General features: G+C 35.7%; 1 protein-coding gene across 1 annotated transcript in view; it reads right to left on the bottom strand.

Annotated features, from left to right (window-relative positions):
* Positions 1-25,496, bottom strand: part of ATRNL1 (attractin like 1) — a 541,498-nt gene that overhangs the window by 314,371 nt on the left and 201,631 nt on the right. The window contains 1 exon segment of the mRNA XM_069797060.1: positions 20,381-20,433. Coding sequence (XP_069653161.1) covers positions 20,381-20,433 — 53 coding nt within the window.

Genomic DNA, 25,496 nt, shown 5'->3' with positions numbered 1-25,496 from the left:
CACTAACAAACACAAATTATGAAGTTTTTATTCCCCAAAGACCTGCAGTAGAGAGGGACAAACCATTAAATCTCTATCTTGGCCACAGACTGGATGCTGCAAAGCAGAAATACATATCTCTTCATAGACGATTCTAATTCAGGGAAGATATCTAAAAAGCATATGACTTGAACGAAGTGGAGAGCGCTGCCTAACGCAGTTATATGATTCAACAGTGCAAATGCAGTTGGGTGCAAATGAAAGAGCTGACACTGCGCAAACACTCCCTCCCATATTTCTGAGGACTGCAAAAGCATGGTGAAGAAGTTTCACAGCTTGGAGAAAGGTTCACTTTCATACTCAGGATACTTTCTGGCTGGCCCAAACTTTGAGAACGATTTGCCTTGACCTGTTCTTAAGTTGCACACCTGAAATCTTTGGAAGGCTCTAAAGCTAGATTTTATTAGAATATGAATTAGTAGAACTAACTTAAGTTTAAACTCAAACTGAGAGTAGAAATTAAAAGGGATTGTAAAGAATTCTCTCCTCCATCTATTGCATCCCGCTGCTGTCTGTCTCACTCTCCTTTCTCCTTCTCTCCATCTGTTTCAGCCTACACCACAGGGGAGACTTCCCCACATATATTCAGCAGCTCTCAGGGAAAATATCACTTCCCTCTCCTCCAGAAGGCTTCACCTTCTACAGACTGCAGCAGGCAGAACAGCTTTCCTTCCCACTGCCAAGCCCCATCCTGAACATAACCCTGAAACATAATCTATGCCAATACATCGTAAATTCACATAAACAAAACTAAGCAGTTACACAGTATATCACACTGTATTTCCCGAGTCATAGTGCCATTCAGCCTAGACAGATTAGCCTGGAAATAAATACAAAATTTAAAGTAAAATTTAGTTGTAAGAGTATGACCTGTTCTGAATAGTTAAATGTATAAATAGACAAATGTATAATAGCTAAATGTGGAAATAGCTATTTAAAGTACATTCAGTATATCCTGTTGATATATATTGTTGTGTATATTTACAATCAGGAATTTAGAGAAGCCTGAGATTTTACTCCACGTATTTTTGTTTCTACTTTAAACCTTTAAAAAGCCACCATAAGTATTTTTACCCTTTACATAAACACATGAGACTTTTCATAAGTGCTTCGGTTTATAAAGACACACACAGAACAGATTGCTTCAATTAGGAAAGAAATTTGGATCACATATAAACAGAAACTAAAAAAAACTCACTGCATTTATATTATAGCATAGGATGACAATGAAAACACAAAGATAACAAATACTAAACATAATCATCAAACTGCCATATGAGCAACACCTGATAAAAAGCAATCTTGTCATTTTCATCTGGCTGACCTATGGAAGCAAGATTTTAAAACTGTTTTCAAAATCTGGTGAACTCTGAAAATAAACAAATTCAAACAACACCACTTCCATAAGAGGTAGCAATCAAAATGTTATCAATGTCCATTAACATAAAAAAAAATTAAAAATACAAACTTATAGAATTATTTCAGTGAATTATCGAAGAAAATGCTTGATTCTCTAGAATTACCATTGATGCACTTTGTGGTTCATTTTGGTGACTCTTTCATTTTTCTGTAAGAATTAAAAACATCTAGAATATGAATCTCAGCTTTTTTCAAAACATATTTCCTCAATCTAAACTTAATTCTCAACACATTTTAAATTCACAAAGTGTCAATTAGCTATAATGATTTTTGAAAGAGATTAGGTAGTTAACTATCTTGAGCACTGCATAGATGCTTCCCTTAAATATGGAAAGAATGTTTATGGCATTACAGAATGAGTGTTGCATTCTTTTATTTTTAAAAAAAGTTAACTGAAAAAGAGTTTATCTGAAGCACCATTTTTTTTTTAACAATTACTTGCTTTTCTACATACCCCCTATCTTTTGGAAATATGCAGAAGACAGTTTCATCTTAGTTTTGGATTGTTTCAGTAAAATCTTAATAGCCAGCATTTAAATTTTTTTATGCCATCCATATCCTCCACATTTACATTTTCCCACTTAATATGTTTGAAATAAATATTTTTTAAAAAAAAACCCTGATATTCAGAGTTTCGCTACACCCATGGGCAATGGAAAGAGACAGAACAACCATCACATTACAACAGCAATAATCCCTTCCTACTTTGTGCTGGTACAAATGACTGTAAAATGTCTAGTGTGTTGCTGGCACAGATGTGCAGCCCAGACCTTCCATCTCAAATCTGATACAAGATACGTGTGACTCAAGTGGCAGCCAGACAGAATTTAGACAGCCGCACACTAGAATATAATCTATAAACTCCCTGAACTTTTCTATCTAGTTTCACAGGAAAAGTTCTTGAGGACATAGAAATCTCCTATACAAATTCAGAGCCCACAGCTCAGATCTTAACACCCCACCACAGAGAGTATTTGGAATCCCCAAGCTGGGTATTTTTGAGCCAAAGTTTCTCCAGGAGTCAGCCCAGTGCATCTTAAGCACCACTGCTATAGAGTTCAGCACAAACATCAGCTGGCACGTCACCACGACGTCGCCTCCTCTTCAGAGCTCTCACCAGTACAACATGTTGTAGGCTGCCTTCTTTTTGATAGTATTAAACCCAGCTCCTCCTATTTCTGCCTAGCAGGGTGTGCCCCATCACCTGAGCGTAGGCAAGGGAGAAGCAGCAGCAGGATTCACACCAGCAGGGAAGAAAGATTCCATTTGCACACAGAGAGAAAGAGACCAGATGAAGTCAAAAGATACAGGCACTCACAGCAGGGAGAGGGGATACCTACAGTCTAATTTCGGTTTCCAGGCAAGTTGCTTCATTTTGTATTAAAAATCATTGAATAAAGTAGAAAAAGAACGCTGGGAGATAAGACTACAATACCATCTTGACATCATCAATGGTCAAATATAACAAGGCCTTACGGTTATTGGGTCTTTTCACATCTCTATTTTGATTTTTTCAAAACCCTTGACTGCTTTCACAGTCAAAAGGAGTCATTAAAATCAATTCAAAATGTCAGTAATGAGCGCATGTGAGAACACAACAATAATTAGGCGAAGACAGACATTTAATTAAATGAGGAAAATAAATTTCAAAGCAGTCGTTTAATCCTAATATTGCTGTTAATTTTCAAGAAACTGTTTTCTTTCTTTAATGAAGGCCCATGACTTTTAATATGGTTAATATGGCTTAATAGGGGACTTTTATACCATATCCAACAAAGAACAGAACTATTCCCATACTCAAGCTTTTGTATTAAAAGAAAACTTTGTGTTTTCTAAAATGCCAGAATGTTCCCAAAAGAACAAAGGCCAGGCAGAAGTCTTGATTTGAAATTCTACTTCAGTATTTCTGAGTGCCACTACAACTCTCTAAGCATATATAATTACATTGGTAATTATTTTTAAAAAATAGTTTTTAAAAATGGGATATGTTTATTATAAATTAGTGATAAAGTTATACACAAAAAGGTATGTTAAAGAGGAATATTAACACTGTAAAAGGAACTACTGCAATCAAGGGTGCCTGTGAATTATTTTTGGGTGAGTGCTCACTTAATGGGCAGCTATTCAACATTTTGTTCTACGTTCAGTACTCAGTGTTGGGCCCATGCCTCATTTACTATATACTACACAAACTCTTTTCTAAAGACGGAATTAATTTATAATGTGGCTTTCTATAGTATTCATCACTATCATTTTCTAAGTTCTTCAGAAAAGTTAATGAATTTGTTACAACATTACTGAGATGAGCAGGCATTATTAGTCCCATTTTATAGGACAGGAAATGAAACAAAGAGACCAAGGACAAAAACATCCATTAATCATGAGTAGCCAATCTGAAATACCTCAAGTTTGATTTTTCATAATATTTTGAATTATATAACACTACATATGATCATTCTTATTTTGCAGTTCCTTCCATCATTCATTGTAATTCTTTCCACTTTTACAAGAAAACAGGAAAGGAACATACATTCATCTTTCCATTACATTATCACTCATTCATCCCCTGCAAATTCATTCAGTGCATTGTAGAGGGAAAGTTCCTTGGGAAATAGTATGTAGCCACGTTATTAAAAGTTGTACAATGATGCCCTAATAAAGAAGCAAATAAAAAATTATTGTGCCAGCAACTTTAATTCTTTCACTTTCCTGGCACCCACTGCCTAAATAGCATATTTCAATAAAGGGGTTTTGTTAAGTAATTTAATTTACGAATCAGGCTGGAGTAAATTCTAGAGAACCACTTTAACTTTTGAGCTGGCTTCTCCCTTTCCCCAAATCTTTCCAGTAGAGCATCCCACTTCATTACGTCTCTCAGCAGAGAAGGAAGAATGAACCTGAATTCCCAGAAAGGGAGCAAGAACATACAGAACTTCACACATTCATGGGGTTTCTAACTTTGGCCACTGGCCACTCTCCCCTGGTTCCTGTTACATAGTTTCTTAATACCCATTTCTAAAACTGAACAACATGGCAAAAGATTTTCATACGTATACAGAATTTCTGAGAAATACATCTAGCATTTTGGCTCTAAAAGTTAGTTTAGCAAAAGTTCTAAGCCAAAAGTACTGCAATGTATGTCAGAGCCATACAAACAGAGCATGTGCCCAGACCCACTCACAACATAGTCTTGTTCCCAACTACAACTTAATTACCACATTTTATAAATGTAAGGTGAGGATCACACGATCTTTACCTGATCAATGACTGAAGTGTTTTCTCCTTTTTTTTCTTCTGATAACTAATAATAATATTTAAATTATGCTGAAAACTAGTGTAATGGACATCAAAAGATGTCAAAATGTGCTTACGTGAAGGGAATCCTAATGGCCAACTTGAAATGGTAATCACTAAAACTGAAGGAAGAGATGGTACACTATTATGAGTGCTAGCCATGAAACAGAAAATAGCAAAGGATAGGTAAGAAAAAGATGGAAAGCTTCTTCATTCACTGAATAAATGGCTGGCCTTATATACAACCATGTACGTATTAATAAAAACTTTTAAGACTACAGTTAAGAAATTATATTTCAGCCATTCACTTCCACCAGTAACATTATTTCAATATCTTTATTACACTAAAAGGCAGACAATTACGTGCCTGAGTTGGTACATTTTCATCATAATTCTGTATTACTGAACTACAATAACTGATTTTGTTAATAGAAACTTCATCAAATAGTGCTGTTCTATTTTTATTTCTTGAAATCACTTAAAGTTGTAAGAACGTCCCTCACAATTGCAATATCGGACCCATCACAGTCAGTCTTCCCACATTTTTCTATTTAGGGAACTCTCTATTCATGCTGATTCTAAAATTCATACTCTCACCTCTTCATTGCACAGGCAGTTTGCCTCTATCCCGCTCTTTCTAGCGACTGTTCTCTATTTCTAGTAAGAGTTTTTTGAGAACAATCCTATTCACATTCCTCTCTAGCAGCAAAAAAGTTGCTTTTGAAACCAAGTTCCATTATCAAATGCTATAAATCATATTCATTCGTGACGAAAATAAATTCTGCTTGTATTACATCTAAGTTAGGGGGTTACCACCAGACCTATTTTCAGTCAGGATAATTATTTTGAACTTTCAGAGCAGCTGCCTGATTCATTCCTCTGTCATCCATACCTAACAGTCATCCAGTGCCGCATTTTCATTGTTACATTGAAATAAGTTGGTGTCTGACATTACTTGTCCATTGTGACAAAACAAAAAGTCATTTACTGTGAAGTCTTTACTATAAACTAGCAAAACTTGCATTTTGCCTAAATGTAATGAGAGGACTGAGCTTCAAAATAAGCCAGCACTTACTATTTATATGCCTTTTTCCATGTAAAGAAAGAGCATGTGAGAATGAATTTCACAGAAGTTCAAAGTTTTTAAAAAGCATACAGCAATAACAATTCATTGTTTCTTTCACTGTACTTTAAAAAGATGTACTAGGCTAAAAAGCCCACAGACATAGGGATTAGTGTCATAATCAGCAAAACGGGTAACTAAATTTTATTTTAAACAGAAATCTTTTATGAAATTTCCAGCTGCTAGTTGGAAAGTTCTAATAGTTGTCAATTTTGATCCTGAGGGAGGGCCACATACAGAAAAATCTGACCTGTGTTAAAATTTTATTCAGCTAAATGTTACTAATAGTCTAGGCTTACTCTACATTGACTAAAACTTTCTGAAGATGACTGATCTCTTTCTGGGCCAGCTATGCACAGAGGTCAGATGAGTAACCCTTGGTTCTCTCTACTGACTACAGAAAGACCTAGAAGGTTAACTAAGGCTAGGCACATAAGTTTTAAAAAGCTAGTTAGGTGAAATGCCTCTCACTGTAACTGCCAGAGAAGTAAATGTGCAGGTATGTCAATGTTATGGTAAGCAAGGGAAGACTTGATGCTGAGATCTAAAAACTGAGGAACATATATAATTACCTGGGTTCTTTTAAGCACAGTCTGAAGATTGTGTTCCTAAAGTTTTTAAACCATAGACCACAGCCAGACTTCATTTTTTTCACAGATATTTCACCAAACTCTTAACTGAAAACACTGCAACAACTGACAGGGTTTCTGTGAACAGCTGCAGACCCTTTTCAAGTTCTGCCCAGGACCATGGTCTATAAACAGTTTGGACACCAATGAACTAGAGAATCTTGAACAAAATATTAGTAAAAGAAGCAAAAACAAAGAAAAGTGAGAATATCAGTTGGCAGTTATTTGAACATCAGTTTTAGAAAAAAGGTCTAGATGTCTCTGATGATGAAGCATTTCAAAGTTCATGCCACAGGCATTACAATTAGTCAAAAATACAAGTGTTATTACTTGACAGTAAGGACTGCCCAGTAAATGAATTTTTGTTTTGTCACCATGGAAAGTCTTTGTAACATCTTAATTCTTGTAATGTTCTTGAAGTGTTAGAAAAGTGGAAGATAAGTACAAACAAAACCAAGAAAAAAAAATCTCATTAAAATATTATGGTAGAAATTCAAATTTATCTCTCCATGAAATTTTCTTCATAATGATCTAGATGCATCACCAGCTTTACAACACTCATTAATATAACAACTCTAACATGCAACATCATTTTGCAATATACTAGCATCAGTACTCACTAGCATGATTCTAATTTTTTTCTTGAGTTATATAGTCTATACACACTGAAGAGATCTCTGATCTACTTGTTCTGACAACTGAAATGGCATATCTAAGAAACAACAACATTAAATTACTGTTTGAGTTCATGTGTTATTGCCAGAGGGATGTTTCTTGTCAGGTAGTTAATGAAAGCAGTCACATTTTAATGTTATTTTAAATCTGGCTCTTATAATGTTCAGTTTATTGTATAAACCCTACAAATAAGGTACTTGGTTTCCTTTTAAAAATAAAGAAATTGATTTTTATTTCTAAAATGTATCAACGCCCATCACATGGACATGGCAAAAGTATAAATACTATTTTTAAAATTGTTTATACTTTTATACATTTATATCGTCAAGTTTTCATATAAATTCAGAATATTCAGAAGGTATTCACGCAATAACTTCTATGTGGATTATTAGCAGAGTTTTTATCCTGGTTCTCAAATAATTCAACACAGATCTCAGCAATTAAAGAAGCAACCTCTGGTTGATTAGGCCTTACAAGGAGACAGAACATGCACTTCATAAATTAGCTATAAATATACAGAGATAAGTAGGTGCTCCTGTTATATCTCAACATTTTCAAAGTTCTCTTCCTTCCTTTTTCTCATTATTTAGTTGAACTTTGCTTAAGAAACCTTAAATCTACAGTCCAAATGTCAGAACTTAGCCTATGTTGCTTGACTCCACATGATTTGTACAAAATACACAATGTAAATTGAAGTTGAGATGTTTCAACTTTGCTGATATTCTTTGCTGTTTCTCAAACAATTTTAACATGTTAGTTCTGAGAACTAAAACCTCTTATAGCAAATAAATCCAGAACACTTTTAGCAAAATTGCACTTCATACTGGACAGAAGTAATACATGTCGTATACCTCACTGTGCAGTCTCCCCTATTTTAAAGTCATGAATTGCAACAGGTACTTGTATTGTAAAAAATATAATATGCTAAATCACCATACTTGCACAATGGACAGTAGAAACTCTTTTGCATTACAATTTTGAAAAGAAGATGTAACATAAGCACCTCTTCATTTAAAACACCATCAGGTATATTTAAAGTAAAATCTGTTCATTTAAATAATAACATTCTCACTGCTTTTTGCTCATGCTAAGAATTGAGTGCCAATTCAGCAAAGCATTGATGGAATATTAAAATTCCAAACATTCACAAATAAGATTACATATCTGTAATATTGCCCAATCCAGCCTACACAGCCTTTAAAACAGATAGGAGGAAATACCTCAGCCCTTAGTGTAAAGTACAGAGTGGCAAACCTGAGAAAAAAATAAACCCAGATTTTTTTCCCCACTTCCTACAAATTTAGCTTCTAGGGTTGGCAGTCAAGCACATAAAATAATAAACTGCTTGGTTAAACTAGCAAATGGAAATAATAGAGGAAGGAAATATGGAGCCCAAAAGGTTGTTTTTCTCAACCCCAACGCAGTCACCCACTCTTCAGAAGAGATTTATTCTTTGACTGAGAGAGGGAACTTTGGCCACCGTGGCAGGACTCACTGACTCCTTTTTGAAAGTGACTTGGAAAACTCAATTTCCACCTCAAACAGCTGCCAGCCATTAAAAGAAATATTCTGTTTTCCTAGCACTACTTTTTCTATAAACCAGGAACTAGATACAGCTGTGCTTTCATTAATTCATGACTTTTTTTTGGCCATGGAAAGAAAGAACTGCTAACTGAAATGCACAAACAGAATAAACCTCTTACTCTTCTGTTGTTTTTTTTTTCCAACGATTAGCTTGATAGAGAACAATTGATAGATACCACTACTTTTTCATAGAATCATAGAATCATTTAGGTTGGAAAAGACCTTTAAAATCATCGAGTCCAACCGTCAACCATGCCCACTATGTCCTGAAGTGCCTTGTCTACGTGCTTTTTGAATACCTCCAGGGATGGTGCCTCAACCACTTCCCTGGGCAGCCTATTCCAATGCCTGACAACCCTTTTGGTGAAGAAATTTTTCCTCGCATCCAATCTAAACCTCCTCTGGCGCAACTTGAGGCCGTTTCCTCTCGTCCTATCTCCTGTTACTTGATAGAAGAGACCAGCACCCACCTCACTACAACCTCCTTTCAGGCAGTTGTAGAGAGTGATCAGGTCTCCCCTCAGCCTCCTCTTCTCCAGACTAAACAGCCCCAGTTCCCTCAGCCGCTCCTCATAAGACTTGTGCTCCAGACCCCTCACCAGCTTTGTTGCCCTTCTTTGGACACACTCCAACACCTCAACGTCTTTCCTGTAGTGAGGGGCTCAAAAGATATTTTTGAAAGATATCAGACACAAACTTTTTGACACAGCTTTTCTACGAACTGAATTATCATGTAAAAAGGAACAGCAAACTGTAGCGACTACTGACAGTCTGTTTGTTCTTGGTATTTGAAAAACACTGACTGTTCATATCATCTATACCTGACCCTCATAGACCATATATTGTGCTAGGCAATCCTTGCCAATGAACATGAAGTGACATATTTGCATGACATAGTTGGACATTGTCTTCCCTAGATTAATTTCATTTTTCTCTTTCCAACATTTAGTCTACTGTTCATTCTAATAATGACCCCTCTTCATCATCTCTTTCATTAGCCATTCCTAGGGCCATGAAAAGCTCTCTAGGCACTAAAGGCACTTTATAATCTGTCTAGCCATATTTTCATGAACCTGTACAAAGTGGTACTTATTTCTACCCAACAAGAGTAGAATTCTAAAATTCTCATTTCATTGATGAGAAAAATGTGAGATTTTTGCCCTTTTAAGATTTTTCTGCCCACATTTTGCACAGCTTGTCATTTTTCCAAACTTGTTCTGATGGCCGTGGCATTTCCTTAAGGGGTAACCCAGTAAAGCATATTTATTTACCCATAACATAAAAAGACAAATCAAATACATATATATTACTTCTCTACCAGTGTATCTTCATACTCCTTGACAGATACATTTTTCAACTTTCCTTTAACGTCTTGTTTGCTATTGTATCTATTTTGCTAATGTATACTGCTGCTTTTTGACCTCACACAGTTTGCTCCTCCATTTCATGTCAGCACTACCCTTTATATCAAGTGACTAGCAAATTACACTTTGCTGTCAATGGGTTATATTTCTGGAACATATTTTAAAACAATATTCACAATTCAAACTAAGAAAAAGTGACAATAAATTAATATCAAGGACTCATAGGCTACTTTACAATATGCTGAAATTGAGCTGAGTTAGTCAAAGTTGAACTTGCCAATGTCCACATTTAACCTAATATAAGATTTCTTAAAGTTTATATAAGCCAAGGTTTTGTCATCATCTTGAGATAGAAATGACCCTCAATTCATTTAAATGATCCTACAGAGCCCCTCACTCAAATACTCTGCAAGGGCTTCACAACACCAGTTCTAAAGCTGAAAACATTACTGACTGCTCTCTCGACTTTTACAAATAGGCGTGCACTAAGATTAGGTGGTTCAGGACCCAAGGCACCTGAAGAGCGTACCTTACAATAACTAGACAGTTGCATTAGGTGTTCAGCCTATAATAATGGAAGAGGCTAAACTGTCCTCAAGTGCTTCATATTTGCCAGCGGAGAAAAGTACCACAGCTCACACTGAATAATGCGCTAGTTTGGCCAAGAACTCCCAGTCAAAGGAACCAACACAAATTTTCCCACAACCGTAAGCCACTTACTGAAGTCAGGGGTAGGGGGGTCCTATTTCAATTGGTTCAAGATTTCACTACAGATCTTTCCTTGTAGTCCCACTGATCAAGAATTTTCTCTTTTCCCTGGGAAATCAGCACAGGAAGCAATGCAACTGTAAAACCACCACAAAGGTTTTTCCCTTCGCCGTCAGAAGGTAAAGTAGAGGGACACTGATGGATTCTCTCCTGTTCCGTTTGCTTCTTACAAGTCCAGTCGTGGGGAGCTCTAAGGCCTCCCAAGTGTTTGAGGAGTGACAGCTCCTTTCTTTGTGGACATGTTAGGGAAACAAACGCATACACAGCACACTGTGTAAACAGCACAACGATTCAAAAAGTATTTATCCCTATGAACCCCAGCTCAATATATGGACAAAATCAAATATTGTATATATGTAGATATTTGCACCAGATTCCTTCTCATTTAAAAAAACACTCCACACATGGGCTACAGTCCCCTACAAAGCAAAATATTTCTTCTGAATGAGTTCTCCAAGCCATTGAGTCTCTCTCACTCTTGCTTCATCAAGCTTTTCAAAATTTATAGTTCTATAAATAAACATTATTTATACTGTTTTAAATTTTATACTAATAGGTATTTTACTGTAATACTACATATTATGTTTGCAAGATAAATAATAATATAAAAAATAATTATGGGTCCTGTGGAACAGTCTATCAGGTGATGAAGGACTCTAATTCAGACTTTTATTTGCATACATTATAATGTATATTTATCTATTACTTCCTTCTCCTTAGCAGTTAGAAAGCTAGTTTTTCCAGTCAGTAAATTCACTGATACATCAGCAAAAGCTATCAGAGAAGGCAAACAATCTTCATTTAAAAAATAAAGTGTGGGTTTTTTAAAATAAGAAAATCCCCAATATTAAAAAAAAAAAAAAAAGTAAATACATACAGGGAAAGATTCTCCAATTCACAGTAAAATCTGAAAATGATTGGCAGCAAAATTGTTTCTTTTCCCAAAAAAGCTGCAAGCCAACCTAGCATTTGGCAAATGAGTACGCAGAGCCTGGGGTGAGATCATAATACTTTATTAGGAGCTTCAGATTCTTGGTGTGGTTATTGTTTTAATTCTCTGGAAGGCGACAGTTGGTTTGTGTGGTTATTTTAGCTCAGGGCAAAGACTCCGTTTGTGTGTTGCTCTTTATATGTTCTGAGTTGGTAGGTTTGTTGAGGCTAATCTTTTCTCAAACCATTTCTAGAATTGTCTTATTTAAACTATAATCTGTTCCACTAGACTCTTTAAACACTAAGAAGATTTCTTTTTAAATAGAATTTATTTGTATAAGACCATATATTCAAAAGAATGTGAGTCATTATTGTTACTGTATTTATAAATAATAAAAATTGTTTCAGTCTGTATCAAAGTCAATCAGTGTTAGATATAATTGGTGGAACTCATTATTTTAAGTCAACCATGACAGTTTTACAATTACAATATGTATTTAGTTTAAATTAATGCTGTCCCAAAAGGAAACATGAATTCTACAAATCAGTAGCGAGGCATCTAACTGCTGGTATACATCTCACAACTCAACTAAAACAAACACCTTTTCAATAGCTACAATTTATTCTTTATGCCCTTTAAGTTTCAACATAATTTTTAAATATCTGGAAAATCTCTGCTAACAGTTTTATTAAAAGTGCTACTTGCTATTTATCTTCTAAAATACTCTCCTTGGAATGTTCTTGAGTTTAATTTTTCTCTAAGTATAGCAAGTCTGCCACCTAGTGCTTTATGGCTACCTCTAATACACATTTTATTTGATAATTATTTTTTTATAATTTTTTAATAAAAGATGTCATGCTCTAAGTCCCTGACTGCATATACACGCATGTTTGCCTACACACACTCAGAGTGCTTAAAAATCACATTACATCTTCTTCCTGACAGGTTGCATTACATGTTTCAACAGCTATTAGACCATATTTGCATTTCTTGACTAGCATGCAACCATCTTATAACTGTGCTCTTCTGCTGTGAGATCTGAAAATCTCACAGTGATTGTAAAAGGAAAAACCCGTAATTTATTTTATGAAAAAAATAAGATAGCAGTATAGTATGAGAAATATTAGGGAAGCCAATATGTCTTTGGGCCAGTGCAGCTCTATACACAGTCTCTTACTTGGTGGGGAGTGCCATCACACTGTGGTACCCCCAGCACTGAAGACAGACACACCTTGGAATGGGCTCTGAGCTAAATGCTGCTGAGATTACCTGCTCGGGATACAGGGACAACAAGTCTTTAGTAGTGGCACCCTACATGGAAGACAAAAGCTGGGGAATGATGAGGAAAAGGAAGCACAAACAGATTCCCTTCACAAAAAAAATTTTCAAGCAGCAGGGCTGGAGCAGCCCAAGAAGTAGTTTATGGTAGGTCCCAGTGTGCCACTCACAAACTGAGAGCAACCAGAGCCAAGTTTCATTCCAGATCGAGCGCCCATCTGCCCCCAGAATAATGCCTTTCACAGAGGTTGCTTCTGTCTGCTTACGTCCACTCTTCTGGGAAGATGACGATCTTGGTTTCTGCCCCTTCATTTTGCCAGATTATTGCAAGGCAGCTAGACCACAAGAGAAAATTTGGCATAGTATTTAGAGAGATTTCTTTTGACAGTTTTAACTCCCCTTTTATGAAATTATAACATTTGTAATATAATAACTGTTACTGAAAATTGGCTTGTTTCAGAACTTTGATATATGAACTATGGGACTATGAATAATCCCAGGGGAAAAAAAAAAAAAAAAGGTATGTTCAAATAACAAGGAAACACCAGGTGGGATGAATTATCAGACCACATCAATAGGTCAGATTAAGCCTAAACTATATTTTGACAACATAAATAAGGATGTATTATCTGACCCTTTTGCTCTGAGACAGTATTGAGCCAATGTTTCTGAAACGTCATTAGGGATACTATGTTGTCATAAATTCTCTACTTTTAATAATCTGTACTCTATCAAACCATTTTTCTACTTACTACTATTGCAAATAAAAAAAAGTCAGAAAGGAAAAACATAAAGTAACACCTCTAAAGGAGTAACAGGGCCTTTAGTCCAAAGCCTGGATATCCAAAAGTTATTAAGAATTCTTTTCTTAATTTTTATCAAGTGAGATGAATTTTAAATAAACAAGAAATGAGTGTTTGTTTTTGTTTCAGGCACCACATACATTAAATAACAATATGATTTAAAAGTTTTAAATTAAAATAAAAATTTACTGTAAGAAATAGTAAGGACTATAGTCAAGGACTAACACTTTACTTTGCCCTTTTTTGAAGCCCTGGCGTGTCAGCAGTAATGGAGCTAATGCAGCTCCAGGACTGGACTAGAATCCTTACGAGGTTCTACAGCCAGAAGCAAAATTTCCTTCTTTCTCCCCAGCTCCCTGCACAGATACCAGATGTTATCTTGAGAGTTTTCACTGAATGTATATTTCATGCTTTCTCACCAATTCTGGACATTAAAGTACCATTCTTCATCTTCGTGAGCTGCTGGCATACTTGGAGGATTGCTTATTGCTATCCTTTCTGTATGCATACCAAGGAAACAATCAATAGTGTTATGAGCTATAATGATTTTATGGCTCAGAGTTTAGAATGGGATGGTAAAGCCATAAACCATTTATTCAGGTCACTCCCCAAAAAGTTGTTGCAAGGTATTTAGTAGCTCACATATGATCACATATTTTTCCTGTGGTTTACTTTAAGTAGAAAAAAAAAAACAGTTAACAAAATTTATCCAATGACAATTTTAAAAAAATCTATGAATATTATTTTCCTAGTAGTCACTGTGTTAGATTTTTTTAGTGATAAACATCTGAGAACTGAGCAATGGTTTCTCTGGCTTTCCATTTCCTCCCTCAATGTCCATGAGGTTGACTAGAAAAGCTCAGTGGTGCCAGTGCTCTGTAGTACACCTGACCGTTAAAGCTTCTGCAGATGGGCCTACCATCTTCCCTTTTTTGCATGCTTCATCCCAGAAGAACATTTGAAATAGTGGCTGATGAGTCACTGTGTGAAGCCATCCACAAATGACATTTCATAAAACACTGAGGTGAGAGAAAGATTAGAAAGAGCTGTGGAAAGAAACACAATGAACCCAGGAAAACAGTTAAAATAAAATTTGTACATTCTTTCAGCCTATTTTATGTACAGTTATTTGTGCTTCCTCTTTTTTAAGGCTGTAAATCCAACAAACACCTCCATCAGAGGCATATATTCTTGTGAAGACGTGGAATAAATGATCAAAAAATAGGTTTTAATTCCACAAAAACTATGAATCATTCAGCCCCTCCCTGTTTTAATTCTCTTTGTAAATGACCCACCCCTCCTGACCTCTATTCATTCCTGGATTCTCTAATCCTTCTCAATGCTCATGTTCTAATCTCTACCAAATTTAAAAGTGGGTCTGCTCTGCAGCACAGCAAACTCTATAGTGTTACCCTGGGTACATAATGCACTTCTGAATGCAAAAGGCAAGCTTCCACTTCTTTTTGAGTTCACACATAGTCACGGACCCATGAAACTGTCTGTCCAGTCCAAAGATAAGCACCAGGTTAATCACAATTGTTAATTTGTTGCAATTTTATTGCATTGTAACTACATTCTTGTTGTGCATAGCTGAGAAAATCTTCTCGAATGTATGCGAGTTTCATACTCTAAAGCGTGCTGCCCTGTAACCCACTATTGCTGCCTATTTTAAAAGGGCAACCAATCTGCAGAAACAAATGGAGAAGCTACTTGTTCTCTTCTCTCCATTGTTGATGGTAGTATCCAGAAATAATAAAAAATGCTTCTTAACATCCTTTTAAAGGGTAAAAGGGTATAAGAAACTAAGGTATGTAAATCCACATATATTTTTTCAGCTACTTTATCTTAGCTGGCTACTAGACTGGTCTTAGCTAGGAATTCTCTTGATGGAATAGGCAACTCTTGAGTGCCAAACTCATCTGGAAATTCTAACAACTATGCAGACAAACAATGCCATTTACATTCACACTACTGATTTATTGTAAACTTTTATGCTTCTGCTCATAGCAGTATTAGAATCTATCAGTTGTATCTCTTGTTTGAAATGTAGCATTGGACACTCAAAGTAATGTACATAAAACAGACATTTTGGAAAGTTTTAACCTTAGAAATATGGATATCTAAAAGAGGTTTATGAAGGAAAATATCACATCCTTTCAAAAAAAGTGTTTTTTAGCAAGCCTATAATTCACCCCTATACAGTAACAAATCATGAATTGTAAATTTAAACTCTCATTTTCTCTAGAACACTGGTTTAACTATTTATCCATTTATGATTTAAAGCTTTGCGTCTGTATATAACCCAGGTCAGAATCACAGAAGTGGCATTTGTCCCAGTGATTCCTCCCAATCAGTCTAAAACCATCTGGTTTTGCTGCATGTTTCTTTGCACCCAGGAGTACTGATTCCGACAGCAATGTATTTCTAATGCTGACGTGCGAAGAACTAATGTAGCAATTTGGATGCATACTTTGCTATCTAGGTGTCACTGTTATACATCATGCTGGCTGAGATACCAAAGAACTATAACAACAACAAATACGAATGCATCATGACAAAATGTTATATTTATGGTCTGTGTACATGCATAAGTCAGCTGCACAACCATCTCTGGCCTCCACTCAGAATTCATTTATATGGATTGAATCAGCTTCCGATCATTCACAGAAAGATTGGCTTCTAACAGAAAGGCCTAGGGATACAGAGCCTTCCTACCAGAAATACAGAGACACAATCCAGAAGCAGACTTGTACTCAACCTACAAGAATATTTACATGGACAAGGAAAGCTGTGGCTTTTAAATTCATGAAGCTTTTGTTTTCATATTCTTCTTTTTATAATGTATAAGAAATCTTTGATAAGATTTCCTCTGATATTCCTAAACAATGGCACATCAAACACTTTTGGCTCAAGAAATCCTCCCTCTCACAGAGTTCCTGAGCTGCAAATCGCTGGATGTAAAGACAAAAATATCACTGTATACTTGTTCATTTGCTATACTCTTCCCCTGGCATTCATATTCAGCCACTACTGACAACTACTGACAACAGGGTACTAGAACAGATAGACCACCATGCAGCTGCTCATGCATTCTTATACATTCAATATTTTTATATCTGTGAGGTTTGTTCTCTCTGTTGTGCTTTTTCAATCATATGGTGAAGTCATGAAGAATGAAATGAAAATAATTTTAATAGAAGCAATGGGTGACGATTTTCACACAATCTGGATAATACACTATTGCATGCCCTGTCTATTATGCATTTCCTACTCTACTTAAGTTTTGATAATTTAAAGTAGAAAAACTACCCATGTCCAATGCTGCCACATTTTGAAATGCCATATTAGAATGAAATCCGATGTTTAATGAACTGCTCCTGTTATCTCTAGGATTTGATGGCTTTGCTGCTATCTGTGTTTACCCTTTTGGCATAGTATCTGTATTTAGATTAAGTCCCTGCAATGTTTCAGCATGTTGCTTCCTATATAAATCTCATTTTTTTGATCATGCTACACCTATCTGTAATTTTCCTGTGTTTTCATTTGTGCTCAGATCACTTCTCCAATCATAAGGCAATCCATGTACAGTCTTAATATTCTGCTTAGTCTCCTACATCACTGCTAAAGGAAACAAAGAAGGAAGAAACTAAAACAACCTGTGCTATCCCACTGGCTAACTCTATTAAGTTTAGCGTTTACTTACTATCTTAAACAGTCTATTGATGTTAATACCAGTGCATAGATCAACACAGTCTGTTCCCCCTTCCTAGGCTTGAGGATAGCAATGACAGGCAAGAGGGAGGAGAGGACTAGGCAAGAAATGGGTAAGCTAGGCAGAGCGCAAGAGATGGAAACAGCTGAACTTTTATAGGGCAACCGGTATTCACAATATCACACATTGCAGAAAGTTCCTCTAAGGCAACAAGTATTCTCAATCCACATCCTGCTGTTAAAGAGAAATTGAGGTCATCCAATATCATACAAAAGTTAGCCATACACTCAGGATTGAATTCTAAGGTTTTGGCTTAGAAAAGCATTCCAATTTAGTGCAGTATTTACACAACTGAAAAAAAAAGATAAAATTTGAGCACCTAAAACTGGTCATTTTGAAGATGGCTAAACTCAAGCATGTGACTAAAAGCTTTCCTGAAGAAGATCCCAACCATACAGTAAATTACTAGTTGTATTCCTATTTTTGTACCATTCACTGATTTTGATTCTAAGTGGTAGAAACAAGTATGCCTAGAATTTTTATTTCTCATAAACTTATACTGCTCATAAGTATATACAATTTGTTTTTCCTCAGTACTTTCCTCCCTCCTGAGCAATAAGTATTCCCGTGATGTATAAAATAAGAATATTCTTCACTTCAGGAGAAGTAAAGCAACAATATAAGTGTCTAAAGAGAAAGTTTCTTACAGAGTAGTGAAATAAGCACAGAAAAATACCATCCAAATGCCTGTCTTGTGCAAAAGCAAAACATTTTCTTGTACACATTATAGTCCATGGTAAGGCCATATTTTAAAATACTTATATAGATAAGAAATTGGAGCATCTCTTTATGACATATATATATTCTAATACATGATGTAGCAGGTAATGGATGGTGCTGATAAGCAATTGTCCTTGAAATCTTTGGTCAGTCAGTTATCCACAAATTAACAAATTATTTCCCATTATGATGCATCAGCCACTAAATTTAAGAAATGCAGATATTCATTATTTTAAATTAGCACAGGCTCCTTATTACCTCCAGGTAAAATAACTCTGAAAATTGTTTATATACAATATTTTAAATGACTGAAAGTCTTAAAAGAAGATTTATCATTCCAGACCAACAAGATCTTTAAAATATTTTGAAATCTGACAGGAGACAAATAATAGTAGTGAGTTAAAGGTGAAAGGGTATCTTGAATGTAGTACAATTTGTCTCCAACATGATTTATAGACACAACCTGCAACATGATAGCAAAAAAATAAGGTTTTTCATGGAGGTGCCTGAGGTCTACAAATCTCATTACTGTCATTTCTTCTCCATCTCTTAAATTTAATAATGTTTATTTTTAAAGGACAAAACAAATATTGATACACATATCCAAATAGCCTATACGGCACACTCTTCATAGTATGAACTTAAATCTACAAAATTTATAAAATTCATAGATGTAAAAATTCATTCTTCTAAATACTGAAATTTCTGTTTTGAAATAAGAAAAAATTCATGTGCAACAAACAACAAATGGAATTGAATTTATTTGATCAACAGTATCTTTAGAACACAGTTTAAGGAGTACTTTTAACCTGGTGTATTTTATGTAAACTGTCAATGTTAACAGTATCTTCAAAATACAATATTTTAAAATTATCTTCCAGTTTAAAGTATTACATTTGAACTTAACTTGTCTGTGAGAAAAAAAACCAATCCACACCAAGTTTCTTTAATACTTAAGAGGAATAAATGTTTTAGGCCTAGGGATATGTCAGCATCTGTAATATAGTATGTGTCTACTTTGTTCTCTAAAACATACCTTGCAGATGCAAACCATTTAAGGTAGAAAAGAAAGAAACATTCATTTATTAGGTAAATGATGCCTTAAAGAGATTCTAAACAAAGCTTTTGTGTACATTTTGAAATGAAATGCTAAAAAACAAGGCCAAAGATCAGAATGGATGCTATAAAGATATTCAGAGATATGTCTTTATATAAATTTAAGTTTGAGGTAGGGATGATGTTAGGAAACAATAGACAAATGGATCCAATTATCTGACATTGAGCAGGTATGTGTGAAAGTCACAAAAGGTAAAACAATGTTCTCCAACATCCCATATGTTTTTTATGATGATTAAAATTACTATTTAACATTGATATTGGCACAGCAAAATTGGCACAGCTCACTAAGGGATTTCTGCACATAGGTAATAAGCATTCTCATCCCTTCAGGTCCTTCACTATGACTATCAGAAATGTAATGCTTTAAAGTAAATTTGCCAGAGACACCTTTTCTACAATAAGAACATGGAGACAACACACAGTATCATTTTATGATACTTGGAGAGCAGCTGTGTATCATGTTCCTGGGAGGCAGAGTGACTAAACCATTCAGAATGTCCCCAGGAAATACTACTGCTTAGCCTATTTCCATTTCCCCACCACAAATTCTGTCTTTTAAACAATGACACAATTACTTATTCCTTTCATTCACATATGTTGAGATACAGAGAATAACACAATGGCTTGGTCAGTCCCTCTAACCTAGGTGTAAGGCAGCAACTTTTAGTAGACTTTGATTTGCATTCTTGCAGACAAAGTAACAGAGAAGCCCAGTGGGGCATTCTATTTTTCAGACAAAATATCAATGTTCCCAACTTCAGAAAATCTTAAGAAAAATATTTCATTTTTCCAAGGAAATGAAATTATCACATAATATGTAAACAGCATTTAAGTACTGAACATTAAAAATATAAGTACTCACAGTAACATGTTCCCCTAAGCGGATTTCCGAGATACCTATTTTCAGAGTCACAGCTGCAGGGGGGAAAAAAAGACAAAACCAAACATTCCCATTAAACACAGTATAGTTTTAAGAAAAATGCAGCTAGAATACTTATTCCAAATAGCATGAGTTTCATTATTCATGAAAATATAAAGTATTTGATATAGTTCCTAATTAGGGTGTGCTACTTTCCAGAGGTACCTCTCTCTCCTCTACCCTTTTAAAGGAAAGCCAGAGTGACCAGGCTCTTGAAGAAGGCACTTCAGTCACGTGCTTAAAGTCAGTGCCTATTGTAGGACTTACCGCACACAGGTGGTACGTCTCCACTAATGAACAAGAGAGAGCCGGGCAGGGAGGCTGAGCCCTGGATCTCTAATTATCCATGACGCTTCAGTGACGGCTTACTCCCTTGGCTGGTTTTGATTCCCCCACTGGCCCTCTCCAAGAGAACAGTGAGTGTACCTGATCTCCCTGAGCATCAATCAGGGAGAACATTCACTGCAGAAAATGTTCCTAAATATGTCTTCCTCTAACATACACAGTCCTGAAACACTACCAGCCCAGGCTTTGCACCCTCAGATACCTTCCACACCTCTTCATGCCATCCCTTCAGGGATGGAACATACATACACTCTCCATTTCCAACCACACAAACACCACTCTGGTGGGCCGCAATGCAACCTTCATATATTTTCAACTCTTTAAGTGAAAAACTACCCAACAATAACAAAAAAACCCAAACCCCAAAATACCCCTAAGCATAAAATAATGATTACATTTTCACAGCACAACAGAGGACCTAGAGGTGACCCAAAGCTATGCTGTCTGCTCTAGAAAGGTTAGTCCTAAGCTATGTAGCTGCAACTAGGCCATGGCATCTGGCTCTGGGGCTAGAAATTGTACCCATATATATATATATCACTGTAAGCACAGCAGTGTCTAAGCTACTTGGCTTCTCTGAACTCGAGGCAATTGCTTCTCTTCATTGACCACCTAGGGCACTAGGTGAAATTTAGACTGAATATAATGTACTGATGCTGCTGACAAGACATGTACATGGTAAGAGCTGGAGAAATATCTTTCTTATTGATAAGATATATAGTTATTTTCAGAGACATGAAATATCCTACAGAATTTCACAGTTATCAAATTGAATTATATAATTTTTCTCTAAAAATGCTAAGTACCTTAATAGAAACTGATTATCCTGCTTTTGATTTTCTTGGCTATTCCACAGAAGTCTCCAGCAAGATTATAGTTTTCTGTTTAAATACACAGAATGCTTCATAAAACAAAGAGGAAGCTTATTGCTGCCTATTAAGCTCCATATAAATATTTTCCCAGAAGAAATCTGGATCATTTAATAGCTTGGACTACCTTTTCATTACTTTGTTCTAGGAAACTTAAATTGCAAGGAGGTTTTTTTGTGTTATTTTACTTGTGAGTAGTATTACAAAACTTTCTAACTTAGATGTCATATCATTTAACAAGCTGCAGACTGTAGAATAATGTTTATATTCCTGTTGGTCTCTTCAGTAGTTTCCAACTGGTGATTCTTAACATGATCATTTTAATTAAAAAACAGGCAGAGAATCTCCTTGACCCTTTGTTACAATATCACAAAGAAAATAATCAACAGTAGCAATAAAATGGAAAAGTGGGGACAAAAAGTGTTCTTGACTCTGCCCTTGCCCACTCCCGATCTCATGTCGTTGTGAGAACTCTTTGCAGGATCAACTATACAGAAATTTAACATTTCTTTTATATAGAAAAACTTTTGCTTAAATTGCAAGAAACCAAAAAACCTATGCTTCAACTCTAACTGCAGCACACAATTTGTGGTCTTGTACACACAGACACTCTGGCCCTACAGTCCTTTCCACAGAATTTAGAAGAGGGATTGATGCTGCAGTATCTCTCTTGCATGTGCTTATAAAGGAAAGGAGAAAATAATCTCAAGTAATAATATTGGTCTGCCTTGCACGCTTTTTCCTAAACATTGCAAAACACTAACTAAATTCTTCAAAGAACAGCTCACTAAAACAGATTAGGCTTGTAAAAATAGATTCTTGTGGCTGAAAGTGTCTTTAGGTTGGCAATTTTGAAAGAAAGAGCTAAGGGAAAAGGGTCATTTCTGAATGAAGAGTTTAAAAAAAATTCCTTTTCTTGTATGTAAGATTGTCACACAAACAAGACAGAATATCATGCAACAAATTATAGTAACATGATAGAGATTATTGTAAGAGGAATTTTTTTTTCTTCTGAATTGTTTCAAAGGCAAAGTAGAATATTCAATACAGGCAGTATTCAGAATATGCTGGGGTTTTATACCAGAACGCAAAAATATATTTTATATAAATAACTGTGTATTCAGAGTCTTTTCTCAGACAAGACAAGAAACTTTCTCCGAAGGCAAGAAACTTACTCTGCTGCTCACTGATAACAGCACTGATTTATGTACAACATGGAAGAGCAATGTCTGACCAGCAGTTACAATAAGCTGTACAACTTTCCATCAGGACAAACTAAACAAATTCTGGTGTGAACTCTTGCTGGCCACAGTACTCACCTGTGGTGATTTGACCCAGGGTCTAAAAGAAGCTTAGTTTGCTCCTGACACAAAACAGGACTAGCTTTTTTTTTTTTTTTTTTAAATCTTGAAAATCTTTATGAAAAGGAAAAGCTGTTTCCGTACAGCTTCCCTTCTCCATTCAGCTATCCTTCTGATCAGATGAAACCATCTCCTGTGGATCAATAATTACCAGAACCCAGGAATTTCCAGCATCACACAAACCTTTCTGGTATTTATATTTCTATTTATATTACAGAAAAACCACAAGAATACATAAAATAAAAAATATCTATAAAATCCGTCTAATGCACCACAGGTTTCACTACTTAAAAGAATACACAAAAGAATGCTTAATATGAAAATTACTGGGTACAGAGTATTTTGCAATATACAAGTATTTGTAAGTATTCATTCAAATCCAAATAATTACTAATTCCCTGACAATTATAGAAGTGACCTTCAAGAATCTTGAAGAGAAAATGGTAATGCAATTTTACAGCCAGTCATTTCAGTTGTTTCAGCATAATGCATGATGAAATGATAAAATATGCATAATAAAAAAAAGAACAGTGAATTACACCACAGCAATTTTGATATATTATCATATATATTGTACTTTCTATATTGGGAGCCTCACGGTAGACGTTGTACTCAAGGAGCTAGTGATTTTGGGCAAGGCATGTCTGATCTACTAGTCCTTGTTCATCAGGCTCGACAAGCCCAGCTGCAAGCACGAGTAGCTGCTGTAAGGGAAGGTGCTGGAAGGCTGTGCACTGGTGGTTGTTATCAAAGAGAACCTTCCAGCTTGTCAGGAGGAAATATATAGGTTTGTTTTTACACAAGATAAAAGGCACCATAGTATGGGAGGGAGGAGGCACCTCTCCACGGATAGGAGCTATGCAGTACTCTAGAGGAAAATCCATGCTGCGCCCATCCAGTGCTGCATGCACACAGGGTTCCCAGCAACTGAAGGGGCATAAGATTTATCTGCTCTCCGTATGCTTCTTTTTAGTCTATCTTATTAAAAAAGCTAGTTTAGTATGCCATTTGTTGCCAGGCCTTTTTGAGATACAGAAAGAACCGTGCACCGCCTCTCTTATGCTTCCTCCTCTGTCCCCTGGTGCAGAACACTTTCATAATGTATGTTAGGAATAGCGTGAGGTGGAGTTCTTACTAGTTAGGGAAGCCTGCTTTAATTCAAATCAAAGATGCTATTTAAACACTTACTTTTCAGTGGAGTGAAAGATGAAACTAATAGGATTAGAATACATCTAAAATTATTCACGTGAGTATGTATGCTAGGTTCTGAATAAATTTAGGTTTGTCTTTTAATCTTATCCTATTTCATTAAGCATATGTATTGCTCTGCATTAGTCACTAATTATGGCTCCAGTTACAAAATTTCCTATTCGCTGAATTATTTCCTTATGAGCTGTACTCATTGTAGTAATTTTTGTACCTTTTCCAAAAGCCAGCGCACATTTGACCATATGTGAAGCATAATATATGCTTTGTATCTGTGAAATGGGAGCTACACTCGTTATTTTATGTGCCATAGGGCTATGATCATTTGCTTTAAGTGGTAATAATGAATGAGCAGTTCCACTCTGGCATGACTCCAAAGACACAGCTCCCATTTACAAGGACAAATGGAGAAAGGCTGCTACCGGGTTACGTACAAGTTCTATGGTTTGTTCCAACACAAAAGTATTCAATTCATCAAGCTCACTGACCTTCTGATGGCCTGCTATTAGCAGTTATTCCCCAACCTCTCCCTCAATTACCCTTTCAAAACTGAACCATTTTCTTTCACTTTCTTTTTTACTCCCTGGATTTTCTGGGAGTTCAAAATAAAAGTTATGGACAAATGCATTAAAAAAAAATAACTTTTCTCATGTTTATGACCATGTGAATGATAATTTTTGGCTTTCTCTTTAAATACCATAAATGTCTCCAAGAGTACATGTTTACATTAAGATTCACAGATTTGAGGGGGGGTTTAATGAATGAAAGGCTTTTTTGTAAGACAGAGTTTACAAGTGTCCCTCTGTTGAAGTTTAGCAATGTGTATGAACTTGTGCACTATATCTGCATCTACCAACCTTAAGAAATCTAAGGAACTGGCAATAGAAGTATACATATATATATACATATATATGTGTGTGTCTAATTTTATTGTGCTTACTGGTATCTCCCTTAAGGAATGGTATATGTTCAAGCTTCTCACCTAAAGAATCAGAATATAACACCAACCTAGATCTACAGCTTTCTAGACTAGTGATTTTATTATGTGGAAACTGTCTTATAAGAGCTCATCTAACCTTTGATCGTGAAGGCAAGATTTTCTGCAGTTTTGCTGCCGCCACTCATTGGTAAATCTTTCCTTTCAATTAAAAGTGAAGAAAAAAAGAGGAACAGGGGAAGACTAATCCAGGTATGGCTGGTCTTTCCTCTGCCTGAGTTTGGTTTTAATGCCAAACTCTCAGGGAAGACAAAAATGTATATCAGACCACTCTAAAAGAC

The sequence above is a fragment of the Haliaeetus albicilla genome, chromosome 11 (assembly GCF_947461875.1).
Source record: "Haliaeetus albicilla chromosome 11, bHalAlb1.1, whole genome shotgun sequence".
Taxonomy (NCBI): domain Eukaryota; kingdom Metazoa; phylum Chordata; class Aves; order Accipitriformes; family Accipitridae; genus Haliaeetus; species Haliaeetus albicilla.
This window is presented reverse-complemented; position numbering and strand designations above follow the sequence as displayed.